This window comes from Strigops habroptila, chromosome 9, assembly GCF_004027225.2.
Source record: "Strigops habroptila isolate Jane chromosome 9, bStrHab1.2.pri, whole genome shotgun sequence".
NCBI lineage: Eukaryota > Metazoa > Chordata > Aves > Psittaciformes > Psittacidae > Strigops > Strigops habroptila.
The window spans coordinates 1293205-1317316 of NC_044285.2; the positions used below are offsets into that span (position 1 = coordinate 1293205).

The window sequence follows — 24112 nt, forward strand, 5'->3', positions numbered from 1 at the left end:
TTAGGGAATAAACATGTTCACATTGGTTTTGCACCCCACTGTGTGTTGTAGACTCACCAGCGTAAATAGATTCAAGGAAATCAGACATCATAACCACTTCTGCTCCAAGATAAAGCTCAGGTTTTGACTCAAGCATCACTACAGCTGAACTGTGAATCACAACCACAAATGAGTTATCACCTGCAGGTGGGTACTACAAGACTGTATGTCTCAAGACAGAATGGATAGCAGAGCCATCTACCAGACTCAGCAGCACCCCTAGAACAACCCCCCCAAACCCTTTCTTGTTTTCCAGGGGACTATTTTCACCTGCAATTTGATGAAAACCCGAAGCACCACACAAACCTCAAATATTAAAATGGGGTGTACACTAGTAAACTTTAAAATGCATTACATCTATCTGGAGGGCTGGGAACAAGACAATCACATCATCATTTATATATTCCTACACAATTAAAGCAAACCCTTTTGTTCAGATCACAGAACTCAGCTGTGTCAATTGAATCGCTCTGATTGAACTAAATTGAATTTCAATTGCTCAAGTCTGGTTTTGAACAGTTTTTGTGACATACAAAACACTGAAGACTTCCTTTATAAATGGAAGTGTGTGTGGGGAGGGACAACAAATGATTTGGCTGTTACCCAGAAAATAACAAACACAGAATATGTTTCTCTGGAGCAGCACGCTGAGGTTGATCTGTCGGGAGGCCTCTGTTTGCTTTAGGCTCCTCTTCCCATAAGGAAGGAGTTAAGGACCTTCACTCGCCAGGCTACTGAAGGAAAACTCAACTCATCCAAGCCCTCCTCTGCCCCTGTAGCCACTATTGTGTTAGCAGACACGAAACACACCCGAGTTACAGCTCTACAGGAGGGAGCACATGGACCACTTGTGAAACTCCAGCTTTTGCTGCCCAGAAGCTCCATACCCACCTAGAAGCTAAACCAACACAATGTGGCCACAAGAGGATTATGACACTCAATTACTTCCAGAAGAAAAAACCCAACATTTACTTGATTCAATTTTAATTAAATGCCAGGCTAGATCTCATGGCTGATGTCTACCAGCAGCTTCTGGACCAGCTTGTGGATTGTTCTTTATTCTCACTGCAGAAGTGGAACTGTAAGCGGCTTACGAGCCAAAACCAAAGCGCTCACAACATCAGCAGCACAATCCCATTAACTCTGTGAGCAAGGCCACCACAACCAGTGCGTGCTCAGCCTCCTGCTCAGCACCAGCTCATCACATGCGTACCAGTACACCACTTCCACTTTAAAGACATCGTTGCAAGAACCCTGAGCTGTGACTTTCCAAAAACACCCATCTTTTATCTTTAAAATTAATTTGGTTTTGATAACTTCTACACTACAGATTTCCTTTCCCCTTCATCCCATTTCTCAATAAAGAAAGTAGCCACATATTATAGCACAAGTCTTTCATTTGTTACATTAACTTTTCCTTTTCTACCTCTAAAAGTAGCTGCATTTATGTTTCTATTTTGCATAAAGAAATAGAAGATACGCTATGCTCGAGGACTAGCCTGCATGTGTGAGGAGCACCAGGTCCTTTCAGGGAAATAGGGAAGGGTAACTCACAACGTCCAAGTACTGCTCTATCTACGTTTCTACATGACATACACATCCCAACCTCAGCTCAATCTACCCATCTATAAAATACACGCAAGTCTTCCCCCCCCCAGTTTGTACATCTCATGGATATTATTCCTAGTTGTGAATGATTCAATGATTATTTGAGTGGCTGGCTTTGGTTCAGTGAGCTTTTGAACCATTATGAGAATGGCAAAACCCTCTCTCAGAGCACTGGCTGAAACAGCAGTTCCGGCTCCTACTGCCCTTTGACTGACAAACTTTCAAGATTGACAGCAGAATTATTCATGTAACTGGGCAAAAAAGTGATGGGTGCACAATGCACCGAACCTTTATGTTAGGCAGAACAATTAACAAGACACAAAGAAAAGCAGAGACACTAAAGGATTATTAAACTCTTATTTGTTAACCTACTTTAGAGACTGAAGACCTAATTGTTGAGGGAAAACACACCGGGATAAGCTGATCTCCTTTTACGCCAGCTGAAAACGTGGGTTTCATTTTAGAGCTGGAACTACTTTTGTTTCATTGGATTTAAAAGGAGATTGTTTAGGTTTTTAAGCAATAATCATTTTCACCCTGTTTTCCATATTGGAAAGAGGTTTGAAGAGGGCACAGAAAAAGCATTAAGCTACAGTTTTCAGGCGTGGGGGTTTCATTGTTAAAAAAAAAAACCAACCACAACCTTCAGGCACAAATAAGTTTTACAGAGAATCCTAATTTTTAATGGCATTTTCTGAAATGCAATGTGACTCTCATCCCATAAACCAAAAGCCATCTATGACAAAGAAAATCTGCAATACAACTGCCACAAAAAGTCACTCTTGAAGTGCTGAGCCCCACTGCATACATACACCCACCAGATGGGAGCTACAGAGCTCCACTACTCGCTATTGCTCTGTTGGCAGTCAGGAGGTGCTTGGGAGGAATAAAGACGACTTCGTGCCTGTAATAGGGTTGAATCCCATAGTAAGGCTCAATCCTATAGTAGGGCTGCTGCAGGACTCGCATTTGGCCTCGATTTCGGTCTGTAGGAGTTGTACAGTAGCAGCCAACAGAAGCAACAGCCAGGGATGTTTACAGAACATTTCCATGAAATCTTGTGATAACTTTGTATAACTTCCCCTTCCCTCTTCCCCCTTTTCCCAAATCCACAAAGCCTCTGCTTTGGAATGCCAAACAAGCTGTAGGAGGCAGGGCCTTAAGAAAGAGCAGCTGGAAGTGACAGAAGTGAAGCAACAGGCAGATGGGAGGTTGAGAAGAGCGAACCTGGAGATTCCTTGAGGAGGATTAAGGAAGACTGAATGAAATCAGGGAGGTTGCATGTGCGGATGTATGTGTTGCTGATAACCCAGAAGAGCCAGGAAGGAAGCCAAGTAGTCTCTTAAGTAGGACAGAGTAATTATTCCTACTGCACAGGTGAAATTTGATGACCTGCTAATGCAGATGTTGGGGTTAGGCAGTTAACCAGGCTGCCCTGCTGATGAAAGGCAGAGTTCCCGAATTCCAGACCCTGCTTTGGCTGATGCATGACCTTTGGTAACTGACTGTAACAACTGCAGATAGAAACTGCACTTAAGAGTGCTAAAAAAGTGAGGTTTGATGGCACATTAGTGAGAGAAAAGAACATTTTAGGGTTAGTACTTCAGAAGTTCCCCACCTCCCAGGGAAAGAATTCTTTTTCTCATTTGAACTACAAATACATATTAAAGGGAAGCCTGGGTCTAGCAGAACATTCCTTACCCCTTGTCCCCCCAAATTCTTCAAAATCTCCTCATTCCAAATTCCATTTTGATTGAAATCTGAAAATGTTCCATTCAACATAACAGGAAACAACTATTAATAAATGAAAAGTCTGACCTACAGCTTAAGGAATGGCAAATAGGAAGTAATACCACAGAAGGAAGTTGGAAAGCCCAATTTATTACAACGCTGAAATAAATTCCTTTATTACTGAAATAAAACCTTGTATAATGGAAGTGCAGAAATAAAAGGTATTTATGTTTAAGGGTTGGGGTTTTTCCTTGTCTGAATTCAACAGGTTTTACTCATCACCAGAGCAATTCTGTCCCTCTGAATCCCTGTCCTCGCATGATTAGTTACAGAAAACACAACTCAAAATCTTACAAATTCCAATTCCAAGATTTCAGCCCAGCCTAAACACTTGAGGAAACCCTGTGAGGCAGAAACAGCTCCATCCACACTGGTCTGAAGCTGGCAAGTGGAACAAGGCATTACCCTTCTGCTGCTCCCACCTTTATCACTTACACTACACCCAGCAGAGCATTGGACACAATGGATGTTTTTAGTCTTAGCAGAAGCTCCTCCAGCAGCTGCACTGGTCATTACACCAGTAGCTATGTCCCATGAATCACATACCTCTTGGAGTCCCCTGCCCAAGAACTGTCCACACTTATCTTCACTACTTCAACCATCAGACTTGAAAGCTCCCACATCCACTGCAGCAAGTTTCCTACAATACACACTTTCTACAGCAGGTGAGTGCAGAAAGAAAGGGACTCTCTTTCTGAAGTACTTGTGCTAAATCAAAACCTAGTCATTCTGTAAAGTATAAAAACTACAAGCTTATCTCCCTTTTTTCCCCCTGGTAAAGAGCAGAACTGGTCAAACACTCCCAATTCTTGGAAGCCCCAGAGCACAGGACGGCTGCTGTACTTTCACCTACATTCAGAGGGCTGGTGTGCAGGCCCTGTAAAAACCTGACATCATGTTCTTGGTGCTTTAAGCTGCTCAGGCAAGCTGCTATTAAAAAAAAAACCCAAAACACTTCTCTATTTACCCCAACACACAGATTTGACAAGAATCTGCATTTTCCGTTTTAGAGTCCTCCAAATGCCTCTCACCATCTTCAGGAACAGCCAAATCAATCCTGCAAACTTCTCAAACTTCATTTTGACATCACCATTAATACCTTAGTTACAAAATCATTAACACGCATTTTAGCTCCGAGTTTTGGTACGTAACCTTCTGAAGCTCTTTCTACTAAAAATGGTAATTTTTCTTTCCTACCTCAAACTGCGTGTTTTACTCTGCCATAGCGCAGCTGAGTTTATCAGCTGTTTTAAAGGAATTTCATCAGCAGCTTTACAAGAATCTCTAAAGTTCTTTTCCTCCTTCTGTGCTGACCCACTCACAGACTTATTGCAGGCTAAAATAATAGCAGTAATAATGCTGCTTTTCCACCCTCCCTCTTGTCTCACGTCCAACAAGTCAATGTATTTTGATTCTCTGCAAGCTACTCAGGAAGCTGCGTGGCCTCCTCAGACTTCGAAGTTATGCTGTTTCTTCAAGTTAGGATTTTCCCCCCAAATTACCCTAAAGGTTTATGCAGCAATGAAGCTAATCCATAATATTTTTGGCTCGCAATGTCTAATTCATGAGGTTTTACAGAAGTTCTGAGGTTGATATGGATACGACTGCTTGTAAAAGGAAGACCAACAGCAGTAAGAGTGGCTGAAGATTCACTTACAAACTAAGTAATATATATGAGAAGCCACTGGAACGGAACAATTTCCCTTGTTAAATCCTATACAGTAAAATGAAATACCAAAGTCATAAAAAAGCACTTATTTGTAACAATGTCATCTTACCTTCATAATAAAACGATTAATGCTTCAGGAACTTGCCAGTTAACATGAGGAATTGCCTGGGTATCTAAAGAACACTGAAGAATAAACTTAATGAACACTCTTAAGCATTCTTTTCACAAAGAGATGATATACAGCATGTCTCCTGGCTGAAAAATACAAAACATAACAAAATCCCCTCCAAAACTCATCTAAACCCTCTCCTAAATTATGCCAACTGTGACAGCCAGTTCTGGTAGGAAATCAAAGAACATATTTGACAAACAGAACTAGGGAGGGACAGTTACTGCAAGAGACTCGCAGAGAACTATTTAAGCTGTGTTAAAAAAAACAGTGTACAAGTTAAGGAAGGTTTATGGGTGTATGTACGGACCAGTCTGCTCCTGAAGACCAGCAAATCTGTATGAAACCATTTCTTCCCTTGTTTCATTAATTATGAATGTCTATGCTCCACTGGTGTGCCTGATAGCGTGCAAATAAAAAGGGAAATAGCATCCTACACTCAACTCTGGGGAAATAAAAGCCAGTTTTGAGACATACCAGAAGTATTCACCTCCTCTCCTAATTTGCCAACCTAAACCAGCTGCTTCCCAGTCTATAGATTGTTTAAATAACCTTTCTTCATTTCTTGTCTGAGTTTCCCACCTGAGTATCAATGTCTTACTTGAAACGCGGCTGAAAACAGAGTGTAGTGACACAAACGTGGGATATTTGTGAACAATTAATGCAGAATCCAATGGGAATCGCTCATATTCCAGAGCAATTACACAGTGGTCCCAGAAGCAAGCACAGGAAAACACTGTTTGGAACTTGCCCAACTCCCTCATCAAAGGGCTGATTAGAAAAAGAAAAGAGCAAACAACAGCAGACAAGAGCCCTTCTGGGTTTCGACTTGATCGCTCAGTTTACACCTTGCTAACCACTGCTGAGAGATTTAAGCAACAGGCAAAAGGCACAGCATCACCATCCAGCCTCTTCGAGCAGCTGTAAGCTCCAGAGCTTATGCATCCAACGTCTGGAGCTACTCTTCCTCCTCTTTTTATCCTGCCTGTAGCACCCCCCTATTGATTTTAAGGGTCTCAAAGCATAAACTGGTGGTGTCAGAAAATGTATATCATTTCCCAATGTTCATTTTTGTCCCTTTTCCCCAGAATTCCTGGATAGCAGCAATCAATACCGTTCTGCATTGCCCTCAGTGACCATCCTCCAGCTATGATGCAGGTGGGGAAGCTAAGGTTGGGAAGAGGGATGATTTAAGAACAGGGTTTTCTCTTTCCAGTTACTGTATCTACATACACAGAAGCGACTGAAGAAGACGTTACCCAAAACATGAAGGAAGGCATTGTCTAGATGCAGCAGGGACAAACAAGACCCCAGAAGATCTACAAAGGAGTATTATAAGTCCCAACAAAAACAATCAGCAGTTCATTTTGGCAAACGCTCAGCTGCCCAGCAATTATACAGACACAGAACACAGGATTTCACACATGATGCAGATGCTTAATGCAAAGGAGCCCTTCGTATGAAGCTTGTGTTAATGTAAGGCTGCAGTATTCATGTTAAGAAACCATCCATAACAAAATATAAACTGCAGATGAAATCACCTCATTGGCCAAATTGCAGTTACATTAAGTAGTTTTTAAAGCTGGATCAGAAAATACCTGGATGATGATCACAGAGGAGCGCATGAAAACCTAACTCAGGCTCAGCTGTCACTGAAGGGTTCCTACAGCGAGTGTTCCAGCGCTTTAGATTTTGGCCCAGGATTCTGGATCAGCTTCAAACCTGTGTTCAGAACTTTCCTTTCAGACAGTTAACAGCAGATCACTTTGAGCAATGAAGAAATCAGATAAATATGTGAACCACGTACGAAAATCAAACATTAACTGTAGCGATTACCATGATTACTCACAATATTAACTTCTTTGTACTTCAGCTTTAAAAAGCAGAACATGCAGATAAGAACAGAGGATATTTTGATGTTCCAAGTGGGGACTGAGCAGGGATCCTACAGGGCAGTTTCCCACCAGTGCAAGCAGGGCTCAGAGCACTTGCTCTGCTCAGGGCTCTAACAAGCCAGCATTCCATACACAGAGGCATTTCTAATCAATGAAATCTATAACAGTTTGACAGCTTTATTCATAGAAACACTTCATAAAAACTCCTCAACTAAGACTGAGGAGTGCTTCATCAACATGTAACAGTTTCTTCCTCTATTACAAAGGGGATCCTTAGTTCAAATGGCATTATCACATCTTATCACATCCAGTTTCAAAGCTGACTTACTTTCTTTCATATCCTAAAAGTGTCAGTCCAGTGACCAGATTTTTTTGGTTGCTGTTTAAGAAAAGCTTTATGCTGCAAAAGCATCATTTAACATTTATTTGTGATAGGAAGGTTAGGTGTTTGGCCTGTGGAACATTTCCATTCAGTTCAGTTCTCCAAGCATCTCTTGAGGCTTCCCAAACCCTTGCGACACAAGCAACACGCACGTGAATGAGGCAGAGGGGAAACCAACAGGTTAAAACATTTAATGTTGGGTTTGAACTTCGAGTAAGTTCCCCCCAACCCTTTTGAGGACGCATTTTATACAAATTTATATCATTAGAACACAAAACACATTCTTTCTTCTGAGAAAACAAAGGAAAAAGCATCTCTGTATCCTCAGAAACTTTTTTAACTATTACGTTGGCTACTTAATAGACACTTTGTTTCCACGATAAAAGTTCTTTTCCAAAGGTCTTCACCTGTGCCATTAACACAAACTCCAGCCCAAACCTTCCTTTGGGAAGCCTCAGCCCAGGGGCCACCTTTGTTCACACCTGTAAAGGAGAATTTAAAACAGAGCTAAAGTAAAATTCACCCTGACCCAAAGTCCCAAACACTTTGTAAAGCTTGTATTCTAACAGTACTGCAGTAAACTCTATTATGTTGAAACCAGTGCCACAGAACAATAGTTACCTGTTCACACCACAGTCAAAACCAAACCCAATGGCTCTAACAGGTAAATCATGAGGCCCAAAACCATCACAAAAACATTAAACTGTTGCAAAATACTCGTGTTTCTGTGCTATAAGCTCCACCTTTTACCTTAAGCTGGATCCAGCTTGATCTTTCTCCCAGCTCTCACACTCTCAATAGAGCTTTGCTTAGCTGTCAATCACTTTCATTACCGTTTATCTGCTCTCAGGACAGGTAAAAGAAGCATCTCCATCCTGCGCTGCAAAACATTTTGACAAGACAGTTTTCCAGCAATTCTCATCTTTGTGGATATCAGCAAACAGCTCTGAGGGATTTTTACAGCCACCTGAGGCAAAAACAAGGGTAGCAAGTCCACCAAAACTCTGGTGATTGCGTACAAACAGACAAGCAGGAATCTCACTAAGCGAATGAAGCACATTTTGCCTGTTACACCCGATGAAACCAGTTACAAGTACGTAGAGATAACAAGCGTGGGGTTTCGCCCTGCCAGAAGGCTCCAATACCTGGCACAGAGAGCAAGCCCCGCCAGGACATACCTGGCACCTCACTTCACAAGTCTGCCTGGCAAAAGGCACCGGAAAATGACTCTGCTATTGGCACCACAGGCCCTGTCCCACCGCTTCACCCAACACTAGACGTGCTTAACAGCAACGGCAGCACCCGAGAGCCTGCGGGGCTCCTGCAGGCACCCTCGGAGCGCCTACCAACACCTCCAAAGCAGCTTTGCAGGCAGGGAACGCACCGACCCGGGATTCTCTGCAGAGCAGCGCCTCCCTGTCCCCCCTCTCGCTGCCCACGGCCCTCAGCACCCCGCTAACCCGAAGGCGAGGGGCCCAAGCAACAATCCCCCGCGCTGACCGAGCGCACCCGCACCACCGACCCCCTTACGCGGTATCCCACCGGGTCCGGCCGCGGGGACGCCGCTGAGGGCCCGGTGGAGCAGCGCGGCCCGGCCCGGCCTCGCCTCCCCTCACGGCCGCTAAGGAGCTCGGCGCCCCACCTCCCGCCCGCCGCCCCGCCCCGCCGCGCCGCGCCGCCGGCGGCCCCCGCGCCATTGCTCCGCGCTCCGCCGCCCCGCTCCGCACCTTTCCCTCCCTCCTGGCTGCGCGCCCCTGTGCCCGGGCTGCCTCCGGCTCTAAGCGCCGCTCCCCGCCCCGCGCCTCGGCGCCTCCCCCAGGATCCGGCCGGGCGCGGAGGGGGAGCGGCGGCAGAGCGCGCCCCATCCCCACCGCGGAGGAGCCGCCGCCGCCGCTCCTTCCCCATCAGCCACCAGCACGGAATGATCCTCCGCTCCCAGCCGGGCTGTCCCCCTGGCCGCTTTCACCGCTCCCCTATTGGCTTCCACCTCCCCTCGCCCGCCCCTATTGGCTCCGGCTTCGCGCTGCGGCGCCGCGATTGGCTGGAGCCGGTGTCAATCAGCGCGGAGCCCCCGGGAGCGCCCGCCTCCGCAGTTATCAGGTTAGTGTTCGCCGCGGTGCTGGGGCTCGGGATTCCGAGCGGAGCTGGGTGAGCCCTCAAAGTCCCTCACCGCGGCGTCGGGGGGGTCTGCATCGGTGTCACTGCGAGCGGAGCCGGGGACCGCCAGCCGCGGACATGGACATGAAGAAAAGGATCCACTTAGAGCTGCGGAACAGGACGCCCTCAGATGTAAGCAACGCAAAAATAATAATAATAATAATAATGATAATAAAAACCCATCCCGCGTTATTTTTATTATTTTTGTATATATATATATATTTTTTTTTTTTTAGTAAGGGGTGTGCATCCCAACCCCTCGAGGGGAAGCCGCTGCTGCCCTTGAGGTGCTTACCTGTGCGCGGAGGGGATGGGGGGCTCACCCCAATTCGGGGTGCCCCAGGCGCGTTAAGGTCTAAAGGAGGGATGTTAGGGAGCAGCGGCTGCTCCTGACCCCCCCTTCCCTTAAACCGAGCGCGATGCCTGAGCAGAGGGGGGGGAAGGTCTGCCGGGCGTTTAAATAAAAATAAGTTGGTCGCTCCTCTCTCTCTCGGCGTGTTTAGTTGGCAAATATTTGTGCTGGGTGCTGGGCAGGGAGAGGCCGGCGGGGGCTGCGAGCGAGTTGGAAACGGTTTAGTTTAAAGTGCGTCTTCGTTTCTTTGCAGTGATCAGGCAGGAGAGACTGGGGAGCCATATTTGTAACTTTGTAGTCCTCATGAACGCGCCCTTTCTCTCTCTCTCTCTCTCTTTTTTTCCCTCTCTCCAGATGCTGAGAAGATAAAAGAAAAAGAATTTTTAAACCAATGCTCAGCGGGGTTAGGTTGGTTTTTTTTTTTAAGGGGGAGGGGGGCAGCGATCGGGTATCGCCGCCGGTAGCGCGAGCGTTGAATTATAATAATAATAATAAATTATTGCAAAAAATACACGCACTCTCCACCTCCTCCATCCCCACACACGCACAAAAAGGCTGGATGTGTGCGTGTGCGTGTTTTTCTCTTCCCCCCCCTCCGCCTTCCCTTTTCCTCCTTTTCCCCCCCCTTTTCCCCTGGGGCCGGACTTCAGGTTGTTGTTCCGCGTCTGGCGGAATAAACGAGAGAGAGAGAAAAACTTTGTCAGGACAAAAAAAATTAATAATCAACACAGTATTAATAATGATAATTAAAACCCACCGCGATGGAGCTGGTGGCGGAGGGGGGGAAGAGAGCAGAGCAGGCGCGGCCCCCCAACCCGCCTAGCGGGGCTCGAACCCGGGTCGCCAGGGCAGCGGGGCCGCCGCCGCCAGGCCCTTGCATAATGGCCGTGGAGGGCGAGGTGCGCCCCGGGCCCCGCCGCGGAAGGGGAACGGGAAGGGGAAGAAGGGGGGAACGTACCTCTCTGGGGGCAGGGCGGAGGCAAGGCGGCGGGACGCGGCCCCGCGGCTTGTCGGTGGCCGAGCGCGGTGTCCGAGGGACAAAGGCGGGCAGGTCGATGTAACCTGCTCTTTAAAGTTTAAAAACTCCTGGGCGAGGAGGAGGAGGACGGGGGGGTTGGGAGGAGGGCTCCCGCCACCGCCGCGGCACACGCCGCCGTCCCCGGCGGGCGGTGAGGCGAGGCGAGGCGCGGCCCTGCGCGGCCCGTTGTTGGGGCGCGGGGGGGGGACACCGAGGCCGCCCCGCCGAGCCGCCGCTGGCCCCGCGCTGCCAGCGCCACACCGCAAGTAGGACGCGGCGCCATGTTTGTTGCCTCCCCCCCCCCGCGCGCTTCGCCTCCCTCTTCCTCCTCCTCCTCCTCCTCCTCAGCCGCAGCGAGGGAACGGCCGGGCGCGGGCCCGGGAGCCGTGAGGGGAGCCCCGGCCCGCCCGCCTCCCGCCCGGTGTGGCTGCCCGCTGGTGTGTGGAGGTGCGACATGGGCGGAGGGGGCCTCCCCTTCGGCGCTGCGGACGGGCGGGCGCCCTCTCCGACATGACTGCCAGCCGCCGGGGCTGCCATTTTGTCGCCGAGCGCGGGGCGGGAGGAGGCTTGTGACGGCCGCGGCGGGACGAGCCAGGAGGGTAAAAAAAAAAGGCGCCTCCCCGCCTCCCCCCTTATTGTTATTTTTAATTATTATTTTTAATTATTATTTGGATTTAATTCCGCGGGGGCCGTTGTGGGAATGGGAGGGGGGGGAAGTAAAGGCCGACACCCCCCCCCCCCCCGCGCCCTTGCTGTGAGGACCGGGCCCCGGCGGCGGGAGCGGGGCCGGCGGCGTGAGGTGCCCCCGGGCAGGGAGCGCGGAGCACGCCTTCTTCCTGGGCAGGGCCCTGTGGGAAGGGAGGTCTCTGCTTGTGGAGCTCCTCTTTTTTAACTATCATTATTTTTAATTATTTTTTTTTTTCCCTTTTTCCCCCTTAGTTCTAGTCGATTTTCCATCGCTCCTACTGCTGGAGGCTTATTTAGCGTTTTAAACACAGAGCTACGGCTTAAAGACTTGATCCAAAGTGTGCTAGGTATAAACTAGACTTATTTACCCCCCCTCTTCCAAGCTTGGGTTTTGTTCTGCTCTGTGTTAGGCCATAGAAAGTTGCGAGCGCTGTGATCTGTGTGGGTTCTGTCCCTGTGTAACTCAGGAACCCACAGCAGTTCGTTGTAAAATAAGGCTTATTTAACCTATCACCACTTCTTTTTGCTTGCTAGCCTTTAACTCTGTCAGTGAGTCGTGTGTATCATTCCTCCTGAGGAGATCTCCGCCGTTAACCAAATCTTTCTGGTTTCGTATGAAGGGGGATAAAGGTGCCATTTGGGAATAGTTCTGTTTAGAGCCCGCTTTGTAAAGCCATTAATTACAGATGTGCACATGTGCTTTTGTGTCGTGGAGAATTAAGTGCACGGTTTGAAGTCGTGTTTCTGTAGAATACCTCTTAAAATGAAATCCAGCTGAACCCACCTAGTGCTTTAGCTAAAAGACTTGGAACTGGGGCGAGAAGCGATTCTAATGCCCATATCATTTGTTTATGGATTTTAGTAAGTCTTTGGGTATGAAGAAGATGTTTATGTGAACTGTTTTCCTTAGTCTTTGCTTTGATAGAGAGGTGGGATCATTGTTTTCAAACTTTTAAGTTCAATTTAAATAAATCTCAGTGAGGATAACCATGAATATACTTGTTTTGGGGTTTCTGCCCAATATGTGCTCTGGTTTTGTGGTACATCTTATATAGCCTGTTATCAGAGCGTACAGGATCATGACTTTTTGTAACTCAAAGTTAGAAGGATGTGGATAAGATGTGGTTCTCTCTGAGCCTGTATTGGTGTTTTAGAGCTTGATCTGCCTCATACAGTTCTTGTGTCGAATGCTGTCTGCTGTGCAGCTGAGCTAGCTGCTTTGAGCTGTTAAGTCATCCTGTAAGGTTACATGTTGACTAATAAAACATAACATAAATGGCCTGAAGTGGAGTACAGTGGGTTGTATATTTAAATTCTTCCTCCGTTTTTATACGAGTTCAGTGTTTGTGAGAGCTTTGGGGTTTTGGTGCTTGAAATCTGGTTTTCTCTGTGTTGTACAGCCAGAGTTGAGTTTGTGCATCTACTTTGTGCCCAGATATTTCAACCTTTTATCCCATCACATTTAATACTCACAGTAGTCCACTTGCTGCAGCCTTTGTAACTTTGCTTATCTTATCAGTGTGGTTTTCTATTATAATTAACTGCCTGCTAGAAATGGGCCAGATACAGTTATTTCCCATGGGTTTCCTCCAGAACCATCAGCCTGTAGTGATGGAACCTCTGACCTTGCAGAGGGGGGGCTCACCTGGGTGTGTTTGTGACCATTCTTGTTCATCCCCATCATAAACTCATTAGTAAAATGCAAAGACTGTGAAACAGGTTCAGGACTAAGGCTCTTAGCCCTGGGATACAGAGATGGACTTTCGACGTCGTGCCCCAAACTGGTTTTCGGTGGCTTACAGCAACTCACTGGTTCATTTAGACTGAGGGTTTAGTACTTCATCAGCTCAAAACTGTGGCAGTGATAAAATACTCATGGTAACATTGAGTGTTTCTTACAGTTCTGACTGTGTTGCACTTTAAATCTTACTTGTCAGTCGGATTTCTCTCTGGTCTTCTGTTGATTTTAACACTGAGGGGAAACACAATGTGAACATCTATACAAAGTGTTCTTTCAGGTGAAGAATATACATAAAAAGGGCTCTTTTCCTTAAGCACGTTCCTTGTGATACTTGCAAGAACTGTAAAGAGTTTAAAGTGACACATATCACTTATAAAACCTGCCTTTAAGAACCACTTTGGTCTTGTCTGTTGGTGCAGATAGAGACTTCATTACTTTCCTCAGGCTGAACAACCTCAAAATGGGAAGAGATTTGAACAAAGCGGGATAGGTTGTGTCTGGGGTGGCATGAGATCAGCATGTCCAGCCTCTGCGGCGTGTGCAGATTCTCGTGGGGTTTTGCAGGCTTGCATCACTTAACTGCTGATCGAGCTGCCAGCAGGGCAGACATGGCCCAAGAAGTCGCTGTCCCCTTTGAAAACTTCCTAAGTTTGGGTAACAGCTGCTTGTCAGGGCACCGAGTTTCCAGATGCAAGTGTCTGTAATGAGTAGCCTCATGGATGGATGGATGGATGGATGGATGTTAGTTTTGGAGGGACTGCAGCCTGCAATATCAGGCTGGTGATGTGTGAGCTGTCCTCACTGAGGTTCAGACTAGCTTCAGAGCTGACTGCTGGGCTGACGAGGCAAATTCTCTTCTCTTAACATGGACTAAGTTTTAAGCGTATTGAAGGAGCTGTGAACGTAGAATTGAAAACCAGTGGATCTAAACCTCATTGCCTCATTTTCCTGTTTCTCTGTGATGCTGCTCAAAAGTAGCACTAGTAGATTTTTATTTATTTAACCCTCAATTCTTGAGAATTCCCCTTTAAGCAGCACTATGTAAAGTACAGTCACGGTTACAAAATCTGCTGTATGATTCAGGTATGTGTCCAAATCTGGCTTGATAAAAGTGCATGAAGATAAATAGTAGGGTTTGCCTGATGTAATTGTGATGTAGTCCGTCAAGAAACACATCTCCTCAAGAAAGAAGGGTTCTTGTCCTGCCCACCAAGCGAAACAAATTGTTGAAACAAGGGGAAAAAAGAAAGCTGCTTAGTACAAACCTTCTAGGGTTAAGCCTAGCCGTTATAATCCACCCTTGCAGCAGGATTTGAGTGTTCTGTATCAATAAATAGAATATATCTTTCCACTGTTCTGCTCTAAAGGTACACCCAAAACTCCTGAGTGTTTCAAGGTACCATTAATTATGTGCAGGGATTTAGGACTTTTAAAATATTTTATCTTTTGCTGTATTTAAAAGAGCTTTTTAGATACGTCAGCAGCGCATCTTTAAATGAACATTGAACGATGGCATGAGCATCAGTGGCTGTTCTCTTAAATATTTACATCCCATGAGGCTGATGTTGGCTCATTCTTCCCATTTCATTCATTCTGTGGATTACTCCCCCATCCTCCTACTGTAAAGGTACAGGTGCAGTTGGAGAAGCCTGAGAATTAAGAACTGGACCTATGAAAGGGGCGTGGGTGCTACATCTTGAATGTTCTCTGAATGAATTAGAAGTCAGGGAAGGTTTTGAGGGTGGTTCTGGTTGACACACCAGGATCCCAGGCACTGCTGGGATCCCTGTGCTGTGCCTGGGAGGGAGCAGGATTTGCCTGGGGTGCCAGGAAGGGAGGAAAAGGAAAGGAGGAAGGGAGGTCCTCTCCTCACCACCCACCGAGCCGGGCTTGCCATTTGCGGAGCGCGTGACAGCTTTTCAGCAGTCCTGATTGACAAACAGCTCAGCTCCATGAACCAAACCCTCTGTGTGTGCAGCGAGGTGCAAGTCTCAAGAGGGAATAGAGAGCAGTGATGGTTTTGTTGTGCTTTGGAGTGATGGACACTTCTCGGCTATTTATGTGACACTGCTGGACTTGTTCTGCATACAATTTGTTCCTGTCTCCTCTCTTGCTCGTGCTATCCTTCAGACAAAACTGCTCGTAAATACATAGTCTGTAGTTTTTTACTACATTGCTAAAATCAGTCCTGAAGCCCTTGTGTATGTAAGCATGACCTTTGAAATACTTCCAGCAAGGGAAAAAAAAAGCCACAGTGGTTTTCCTTTACACCACTGTGTAGAAGTTGTGCTCTCTGTGAGCACTCGTTTGTCCATCCGCTTGGTCTGGTGAACACTTTCCCTTCAAAGCCATAAAAGCCCCTAGGAAAAGCTTATCTTTTGCAAATACGACTTGCCAATGCATTCCTCCAGCAGCTGACATCTTCAGAGACTGCTTTCTGTATTAAATATGCAGCTCTTAAAATTAGTCTTCATTTAAATGCAGTGTTCCTTTTTTATGTGTGTCTCTTTGTTGCTGAGGGCAATTCGGAGTACGTGCAACCGAACAAACAGCGGCTCAGCTAAATGCTTCTAACTGAAGAGTTTCTGAATTAAAGGTGCAGTGGGATCTTATGTTTTGCTTCTGGTTTATTTAATAATAGCTGCCAGTGAATGAAGAGCACTTGGGATGTGGTATCAGACACTCTGTTTCTCAAATACAGAGAGAGCGAGATGTGGAACTGCAGTGACCTGGGCAAAGTCACTCTCCCCAGCCAGGAGCAGAGCGAGGTGATACCAACTGTAGGAAAGAGAAGCAAGTAACATTAATGTGAATATTAAAAGCCACTTAATGCAAAGATCAAGCCATTTAATCAAATATTTAAAACAGAAATATTTGGAGCTTTTACAGAGTTCTGCTGCTAACAGTAGAAACAAACCTGAAAAGTAGCTACATGCTTTTGAATGAAACAGCTTTCCCTGTCACTGGAGCGTGTTCTCAATTCATTAATTACTGTGTTGCTTATGCATATGGCTATACTGACCCTTGTAAATGTGTGAAAGTATATTTATGTGACTCACGGGGTTTCTTGGTTGGGGGGGTGTTTTTTTGAGGAAGAATAATCTGCCTTTGTCTTTCTGGAAGTTTTTTAGTGCTGAAGATGCCTCGTAATTAGATAAAAGACATAGCCAGAACTGCCAAGCCTCTTCACCCTTCTGCCACTCATGTGTTTCACTTGGACCTTTAGTTTCTCATAAGACAGAGCAAAGGCACGTAAAATGAGTCGGAGCCATATGTAATGCTCTCGGGGTTTATAGCTCTGCTATGTAAAATATTAAGAGGGGAGTAAAAAATAAATGTATTGATATTGAGCCAGACTTTTTCTGAGCTGTGCAAGCAGCCCTTAAGCTGTCTCTGAACACAGAGGAGCTTTGACATAAATAAATAAATAAATAGCAGACAACAACAGTCAAACAAACGAAACAACTAATTTCTCATCTCTCCTCTCCTGCTTCTTTCCCTTTGCCAGGGTAGGGGTGATGCAGAGCCCACCATACATGTATTGTGGCCAGCAGAAAGAGGACACCAACTGTGCTCATCTCTGTGGGGGTGAACACAGAGCGAGCCCAGCCTGAGGGGACTTTAAAAGGTGGCTTTAAACTGGTACTTTACTGCATCACTTTGAACTTGGGTACAGTGATTTAACAAGCTGCTTGAGCCCAAACTGTGACAGATGTCTGCAGAGATGCCCCTGTTGTCACTGCATCGCAGTCCCTAAGCAAATGTTTTCATGCAAGTTCTTTATTGCACCCTGGAGTAAATCTGAGTTCCTTTATCATGTGATTGATGGATCAACTAAATTAAATACAAAGCTCTTGCTGGGTTATAAACACAGAGGAAACCTGTATGAGAACCGTGGCGTTATAGTTCAGAGACAGCATTAACAGGATCTGTGCATAGTGGTGTTTGTAGTGAAAAATAAGAGAGGCACCAAAACTGTATCAGCGCAATGCTGGAAGTTTAATTTTGGGCTTTAAAATCCTCTGCTGAAGTGTTCAGAGGTATTGGGGGGAGTTTCTGAGAAACAGTTGCAGAAGAGGAATTCTAATATGAAAGTTTGATGGGGTTGCATCATTTTGAGAAACCCCAGATGAATTTTGAGGTCCAGTAGTAGTTTCACATGACCTTGTTGCAAGATTTGGGAGTTCCAGCTCGGTCAAATGGGTGTAAATAGGCAAAACAGCTGGAAGTGGAGCGGGTCGCTGTTGAACCAGGCTGTGCTGGAAGCTGTTGTGTTCAGCACTTGTGAATTGCTCAGTACTGGAGAGGCCAGTTGCAGAGTGCTGGTGGAAGGGACACCTTTGTTCCAGTGTGGGGAAAATCCTGTAAACTTCAGCCTGGGGGGAATTCCCATAAACTGGAGCCTGAACTGCTTTGAAGTCCTGACAGGCGTCTGGCATTCAGTAACGCTTGGACATGGTATCCATGATGGTGGTAATGGAGCAGTGCTCACAATTACAAGGTAGACTTGCTAATCCCATCCAGTCCTCCCCAGCTGTCAGTCACTGCCTCTGCTAATGCAGTTCTCAAGTGCTCTGGCTGCTCCGTATCTTGCCTGTACCTCCAGGGAAGTGGTTTGTGTTACGTGGCCATTTTTTGCTCAGCATTTCTCCCTGCCCAAGATTGGCAGATCCTTTGCACAACACAGTGATGACCAGAGCCTGTGCTAGGTTAATGGTCCTTACCTATCTAGTTTAAGACGTGTGCTTCAGGTTAAATCTCAGATACTCATCATAAAGCCTTGAAAGGATGTATCAAAATCCCAAATCACATGTTGGTTTGGTAAGGAAAAAGAAACTTCCCTGCCGTAACCTGTGACTTGCAGTTGGTGCCTTTATTCTGGTTTGCTTTTCACTTGTGCATCTCAGGGGAGGAAGAGGATGTCAACTCTACTGGAATTTTCCCTTCCATGCTAAATTTATTTCTCTCTGTGGGCAGATCCTCATCCTGGAGCATCTCCACTGAGCTGCCCAGGAGGAGCAGCTGCGGATTGCCCCATGGAAGAGGAATCCCCCATGGCATGGAGCCAGTGCAGTGGGTGCCACGGCACCTGCCTCCCTGCCTGCCTGTGGGTAGCATGCCAGGGGTAGAAGCCTGAACAGCTCCTGAGATGGGTCTTAGTTGATGTACAGCAGCCCGGTAGCTGCTTTGATTTGGGCAAGAGGTTGTTCTGCGCTGTTTTCCACCAGGAGCTGAACCTCTGCCCGGTGTTTGTATCACAGGAGGCTCTAACATGGCTGGAGATCAGTCTTGAATGCAGGTGGGAAATGGCATGTGGTGCTATCTTTACTAAAAAATACATAAAAATTCAGTTCTTCAAGTTGGTTACGTTCTGGTGGTTGTCTTAGAGCAGAAATTGCATCACTGTCTTTCAGCTTTCAGAGCAGTTTTGTTAGCCCAAGGTGTTAAGTAGGGTTTGTCAAGTGTTTGTTGGCCTAGTCACAGTCCAGATAGTGTTTGAAACGGAAATTTATGCAACATGTATCTCCTCCAGTAGAAACTTTAGGGGAAGCTTGTAGCATGAGCGTGGAGATCATCATATCCTTACGATCACTGCGGAGCTAAGCGTGAGTGATGGGCTCCTCCAAGACTTGGGCTGTTGTCTTGAGCTTTGTCAAACCCATGCCTTCCCCAGCAAATAAGAACATTGTGACTGGAGGGCTAGCTTCTCTTAAACTTGGCTTGAGTGGAATAGAAACCTGAGGAGATCCAATTCTGCTCAGGGATCCTCAGATCTGCATGAGTACAGATCTAGAATACAGTACCAGAACTAGGAGGTGCAACTCTTGGCAGTCTGGTTGCAGTAGGCAGCAATGGTCATTCTTTCCTGTGGAGCAGTGCAAGGCTTTGCATGGACTGTGCAGGCTTTTGAGACCACAAAACCCCCAATGACAGAAACCCAAATATCTTGAAGAAGTGGTTTGCATGTGGGAGAGAATAAAACTGTCTCTGCTTTCAGAAGTCATTTGGGCTTCGCTTCCACTTTCCACAACAGGCTTCCCTTGCTCTTCCTTCCCTCCTTTCCACAGCTCTGCCCTCCTCTAAGTGAGATTTCCACTGGATTAGGAGGTCTGAAGGACTCCTACCAGTGCTCCCCTGGATCATTTGGTTGGGAGCTGTGCAAGGCAGAGTTAACACCCTCATCTTTACCTGCTTTTTTCAGTAAGAATGCCACGTAGCGGGATATTCCTGTCCTTGGGGTACCATATGCAACGTGCACTTCAAAAGCATCTGGTCCATTGTGCTGAAAATGAGATGTTGCAGTCTTTGCTGTTCCTGCTTTTAAAGCCTGCAGAATGGTATTTGTACTTGTAAATTTGCCTCTTATCTTTTAAAATCATATTCACAACCGTGTCCTTCTGTCACCTTGTTAAGCCTTCAGTTACAGACTGGGATTTGGGAACTTAGTGCCAAGGTCATGGATCTCCCTGCCCGTGGGTTGGAAACTTTCTGAAGGAGAGACTTCGCCTTTTTACCTGTTAGGTTGGAAATGCAGATTTAAGGTTAAGGTGGTAAAATGCATGGCTTAATAGTTGTTTGTGCATAATTATGTTGTATTGATTGTGCTTGTGTTGATAACTCCAGAGAATGGTCCCTTTTGGGGAGGCAGGGGCAGGTCTGCCAGGTACTGTGCACGGCGAGTGAGACCCAGATGTCACCAGTGATGAATCCTAGGAAATCCAGTGGTTGCTTTCCCATTGTTGCCTGTCCTTACCCTAGGAATAGGTTGGAGTCTCTCAGTAGACCCATGGCTATATTAAGGATATCATATATGCATTTGGGAACGCAGCGTAGTGCAGTAACCGTACTAGGAAGCGGATAAGAGTCCCTGGTTATCAAGGAGGCAGTAATGTAGAGTGTGATGATGTGGAGGTCGTGAGGAGATACAGGGGATGCTGTAATCCACAGTAACAGTGCAGTGTGTGCTAGCAGAGATGTGATGTCATCTGCTGAAAGAGTCTGGCATCATCAGAAATAGAACCGGGGATGACCACAGGAGAACAGGTCCAAGGCACATGGTCTGAAGAGCTTGTTGGAGAAGCAGCAGTCTCCTTGCTTACGTGTGGCTGCTGAAAGCAGGACTGATACCAGCAAACCACAGAGCAACGCTCGAGCAGGAGCAGGAGGCAACCAGGAAGCACCTGCTCTGGCAGGTGGCACCCACCGAGCCGAGGAGGGGACAGGAGCAGCAGAGCCCTGGGCCACCCCAGGAGCACAGAGACCAGGCAGAGGGCAGCCGGGGCGGGGAACGCTCGGCAGTTGAAGCGGAACAGTCCCTACACCAGCACCCGATGGTGCCTTATCACAAGCGCTATCAAAGACACGGGTATGTGCTACAGGAACCAACCTGGCCACCTGCATGGTAGGTTTCCTGCTACATGTTCGCCTGCAGGTGCCTTCATGGCTGTTTAGGTGAGTATTAAGGTGTTATTTGCAGTGGTGCGTTGCCTGTGGTGTGTTGCTCCTCCACTGTTCCTCACTAAACAGCAGTTTTTGGGGAAGATAAGTACGGGTTATGTGGTTTGTCTGTACTAGCACTTACATTAGTACTTGCTCCAATTAGTGCTTTGATTTGCTTATGCGTTGTGGTGTAGGCAGTGGTAAGGGTAATGATACACAACTTGTGCAAGTTGTATCTTCTTGTCTTGGATGCAGCTAAGCACATTAGCAGAGGACACTTATTCCCTTAGCCTCTCTTCCCAGATGTGTTCCGATTGTCCTCCCTAATTCCAGCTACTCATCTCTGTGTTGGTACTATTAGAGGCTGTAGTGTGATACAACTGAATTGGTTCAGACCAGCTGAGGCCTTTTCGTCTCCTTCAGGTATACAACAAGATTCAGGAACAGTGCTTGCCCAGGCTGCTTGCATCAGGCAAAGGTTTATTCTGTGTTTTGGTGACAGAAGATGAGGAAAGAGATGTGCAAACTGTAGTCTTACTGTGTGTTTTCAGGGAAGCTCAGTAGATGTTTGGAGAGTGATTCAGGAGCTGGAATTTTCCTTAAGATTACAAAGACTTCTGAAAAACAAACAAGGAATAGGATTTTAGTCCTGTCATCCCTCTGTGGTAGTGAGCTGGTTTAGATGGAATGTAAGCTTTACTAGGGTCACCTTTCCACTCCTTCCTCTCTGTATACTGACACAGTTATGTGCTCACTAACTGTTCAGGGCTGTAGTATGCCTGGATGAGGCCCAGCATCCTCACAAGGGGGCTAAGGTTGGAGAAGAGACCTCTGTGCAGCAGCCAGCCTGATGGAAAGGTGCCCTGTTAATAAGGGGGGCAACAACACTGCCTCTCCAAATAGCTGCAAACCAACAAGCTCTTAAGGAGGAGATGGCAGGTCAGAGTGGAAGGGGAGGAGAGTGGGATGCACAGGACTTGCAGGCTGAAAGGCTGTGGGTCATTTTAATACTTAGAACTGTACAAGCTGATGGTAGTTTGTACTGCTTGTACTGTATGCAGGAGAATTGGGTTTGATGCAGCAGTGAGCGTGCATGTGGCACTGAAGTGGGGAGAAGTCCCATAAACTCAGTTCATCCTCCTTTTGCACATGTATTTTCTGTGGGATTCTTAAATCTAGAAGTTAACTCATCTTAATTTTGATTTTAGTTTTACTTTGTGGAGTCACATTCATTCAGAAGCAATTCACTGTGTTAATACATCTCTGGCCACATCAGCGCTGAAATTACATTGCTGTGGCTGAACTTGTGGAGCAATGCGAGCTTGTGCTCTGCTCCTTCCTAAACAGGCTCTTCAATTCCACCACTTGCACACCTGGCCAGATTTATTCCATGATAGTTTCCCCATGGAGTCGTTTTGATGTATCTGGGTGCTGGGCACAGTGAAGAGAACATGGCAGTTCTGTATCAAAGTTTTCTGTAAAGGCCTAAAAAAGAGCAAACTAAAAGTGGAAGCAAGTTAAAGGGTTTTTCTTCTGCATCCGTTGCTCTTTCCAGCTCCCCCTCAAATCTCTACCCCTGAGGGAGCATTGTCCAGTTCCCCCTTTGCCTCTCCTCCATCCTTGGGAAGGATGAAGGGATGGATGCCCAGCCTCCTGGGGTACGAGCAGATGCAGTTACTCCCAGTGCGAGGGTTAGGTGCTGCTTCACTCCGCGCCTTTGGTCTGCTGCATAGCTCGGGGCCAGCGCTGACTCCACACTGTGCTGGCTGCTGCAGCTGCGAGCGTTGTCCCTCCCTGAACTCCCTCCCGCCTTGCTTCATCTTCCTACGTGTGCTCTTGCAAACTTCCTTTGCGGAGAGGATGAGGCAAAAAAAGACCCTGTGCTCTGCATGAACAGTAGCTTCCCATATGGAGATCAGGCCCTTTCTGCAGAGAACCTCTCCTGCAGCACAAACTCCTTTGCCCTCCTCGCTCCACGTCTATAGGTGTGTGCTCGGATGAGCCACCTCGCTGGGCAGGGGAGATAATGGGGCAGGCAGGGGCCTCCTGTGCTGGGGAGGAGGGACGCAGATAGTGGGGAATGCAGCTGCTGGATGGTCTCAGTTTGGGGTGGAGCTTCTTTTATTTCACTTATTTTCTTGGCGGGAGCTCTGTGTGTGTGTATGTGAAGCAGATGACTGAGAAAACTGTTTGTCCCCACACTGATCTCACTGGAGGATCCTGATACTTAAATACTGTTACAGTCAGAAGATCTGTGTGTTTGCCTTGAGAATGGCTTTCCTGCTGTCTACATTTCAAAGCAAAGAGGTTTCATTATAGTTTGTTTTGGGCTTTTTTTTCTCTCCCTCACTGGAATAGATGTAAGTGGGATCAGGAGCATTTGACTTGATTTTTGATTTCGTCTAACCAGCTGAAAATTCTTCTGGAAGACTTTTGTGTAGTCATTCCCTATCATAATTCTTCTAGGAAAATCGTGGAGTCTTGGAAAATGTATTTCCTGTCTAACGCCGATCCTCCTACTCTCAATGAATCACTTGTGCTCTCGTGTTGCTTTGGGCTCACTTCCCTATTGACTTCAGTGCTGGGATTTAATTAGAAACCTAGGGATGTTATTTGGAGCTATAAAACTACACAGGATTCTTCTCTGTGCAGCGGGATTACACTTGTAAAAAAATTAAGAAAATTAAATATTTGCATATTAACTGTCCATGGTGTGAACTGAAGAGTTGCTTCATGGTTCTGCATACGCCGCTCTTGCAGACTTCCTTTTATCCCATCCCCAGCGTAAAGCAGCGTTCCCTCCCTTTCCAAAGCTATAAACAGACCTTGTGCATGGGATGGGGTCTGTAGTACACACGGAAGGGTGGGTTTTCCTGGGGAAGAAATCAGAAAAAACACAGAAATGAGAAGAGGGGAGATTTAGATTAGACATTAGACGGTTCTTCCCTGTGAGGGTGCTGAGGCGCTGGCACAGGGTGCCCAGAGAAGCTGTGGCTGCCCCATCCCTGGCAGTGTTCAAGGCCAGGCTGGACACAGGGGCTTGGAGCAACCTGCTCTAGTGGAAGGTGTCCCTGCCCATGGCAGGGGTTGGAGCTGGATGAGCTTTGAGGTCCCATCCAACACAAACCATTCCATGGTTCTATGGAACTCTCTGAGTATGAAAA

The 24112-nt window shown here is 46.7% G+C and overlaps 1 protein-coding gene and 2 long non-coding RNA genes across 8 annotated transcripts in view; 2 read left to right on the forward strand and 1 right to left on the reverse strand.

Moving 5' to 3' along the window:
* LOC115612522 lies at nt 1-9490 on the reverse strand. 4 transcript variants are annotated; one of them, XR_003993053.1, is made up of 3 exons: nt 9281-9490; nt 8304-8428; nt 1-8035 (listed from the first exon to the last, which is right to left on the reverse strand). It is a non-coding gene; the product is annotated as an uncharacterized LOC115612522 (long non-coding RNA). The 4 variants fall into 4 exon arrangements; XR_003993052.1 differs by having other exon boundaries at nt 8304-8433; nt 9281-9489; XR_003993054.1 differs by lacking the exon at nt 9281-9490 and adding an exon at nt 9084-9107.
* Nucleotides 9229-24112, forward strand: part of ANP32A (acidic nuclear phosphoprotein 32 family member A) — a 22457-nt gene continuing 7573 nt past the window's right edge. For 2 of the 3 annotated variants that reach the window (XR_003993050.1, XM_030496820.1), the window contains exon 1: nt 11347-11679. Coding sequence is in view for 2 of the 3 variants with exons in the window: in XM_030496820.1 (XP_030352680.1) it covers nt 11362-11679 (318 nt within the window). In the remaining variant the exon portion in view is untranslated. Of the gene's footprint in view, nt 9843-11346; nt 11680-24112 lie in introns of those variants that run through there. The other variant, XM_030496821.1, reaches the window with a different exon arrangement.
* On the forward strand, nt 14008-17664 carry LOC115612527. The gene is made up of 2 exons (XR_003993059.1): nt 14008-16316; nt 17022-17664. It is a non-coding gene; the product is annotated as an uncharacterized LOC115612527 (long non-coding RNA).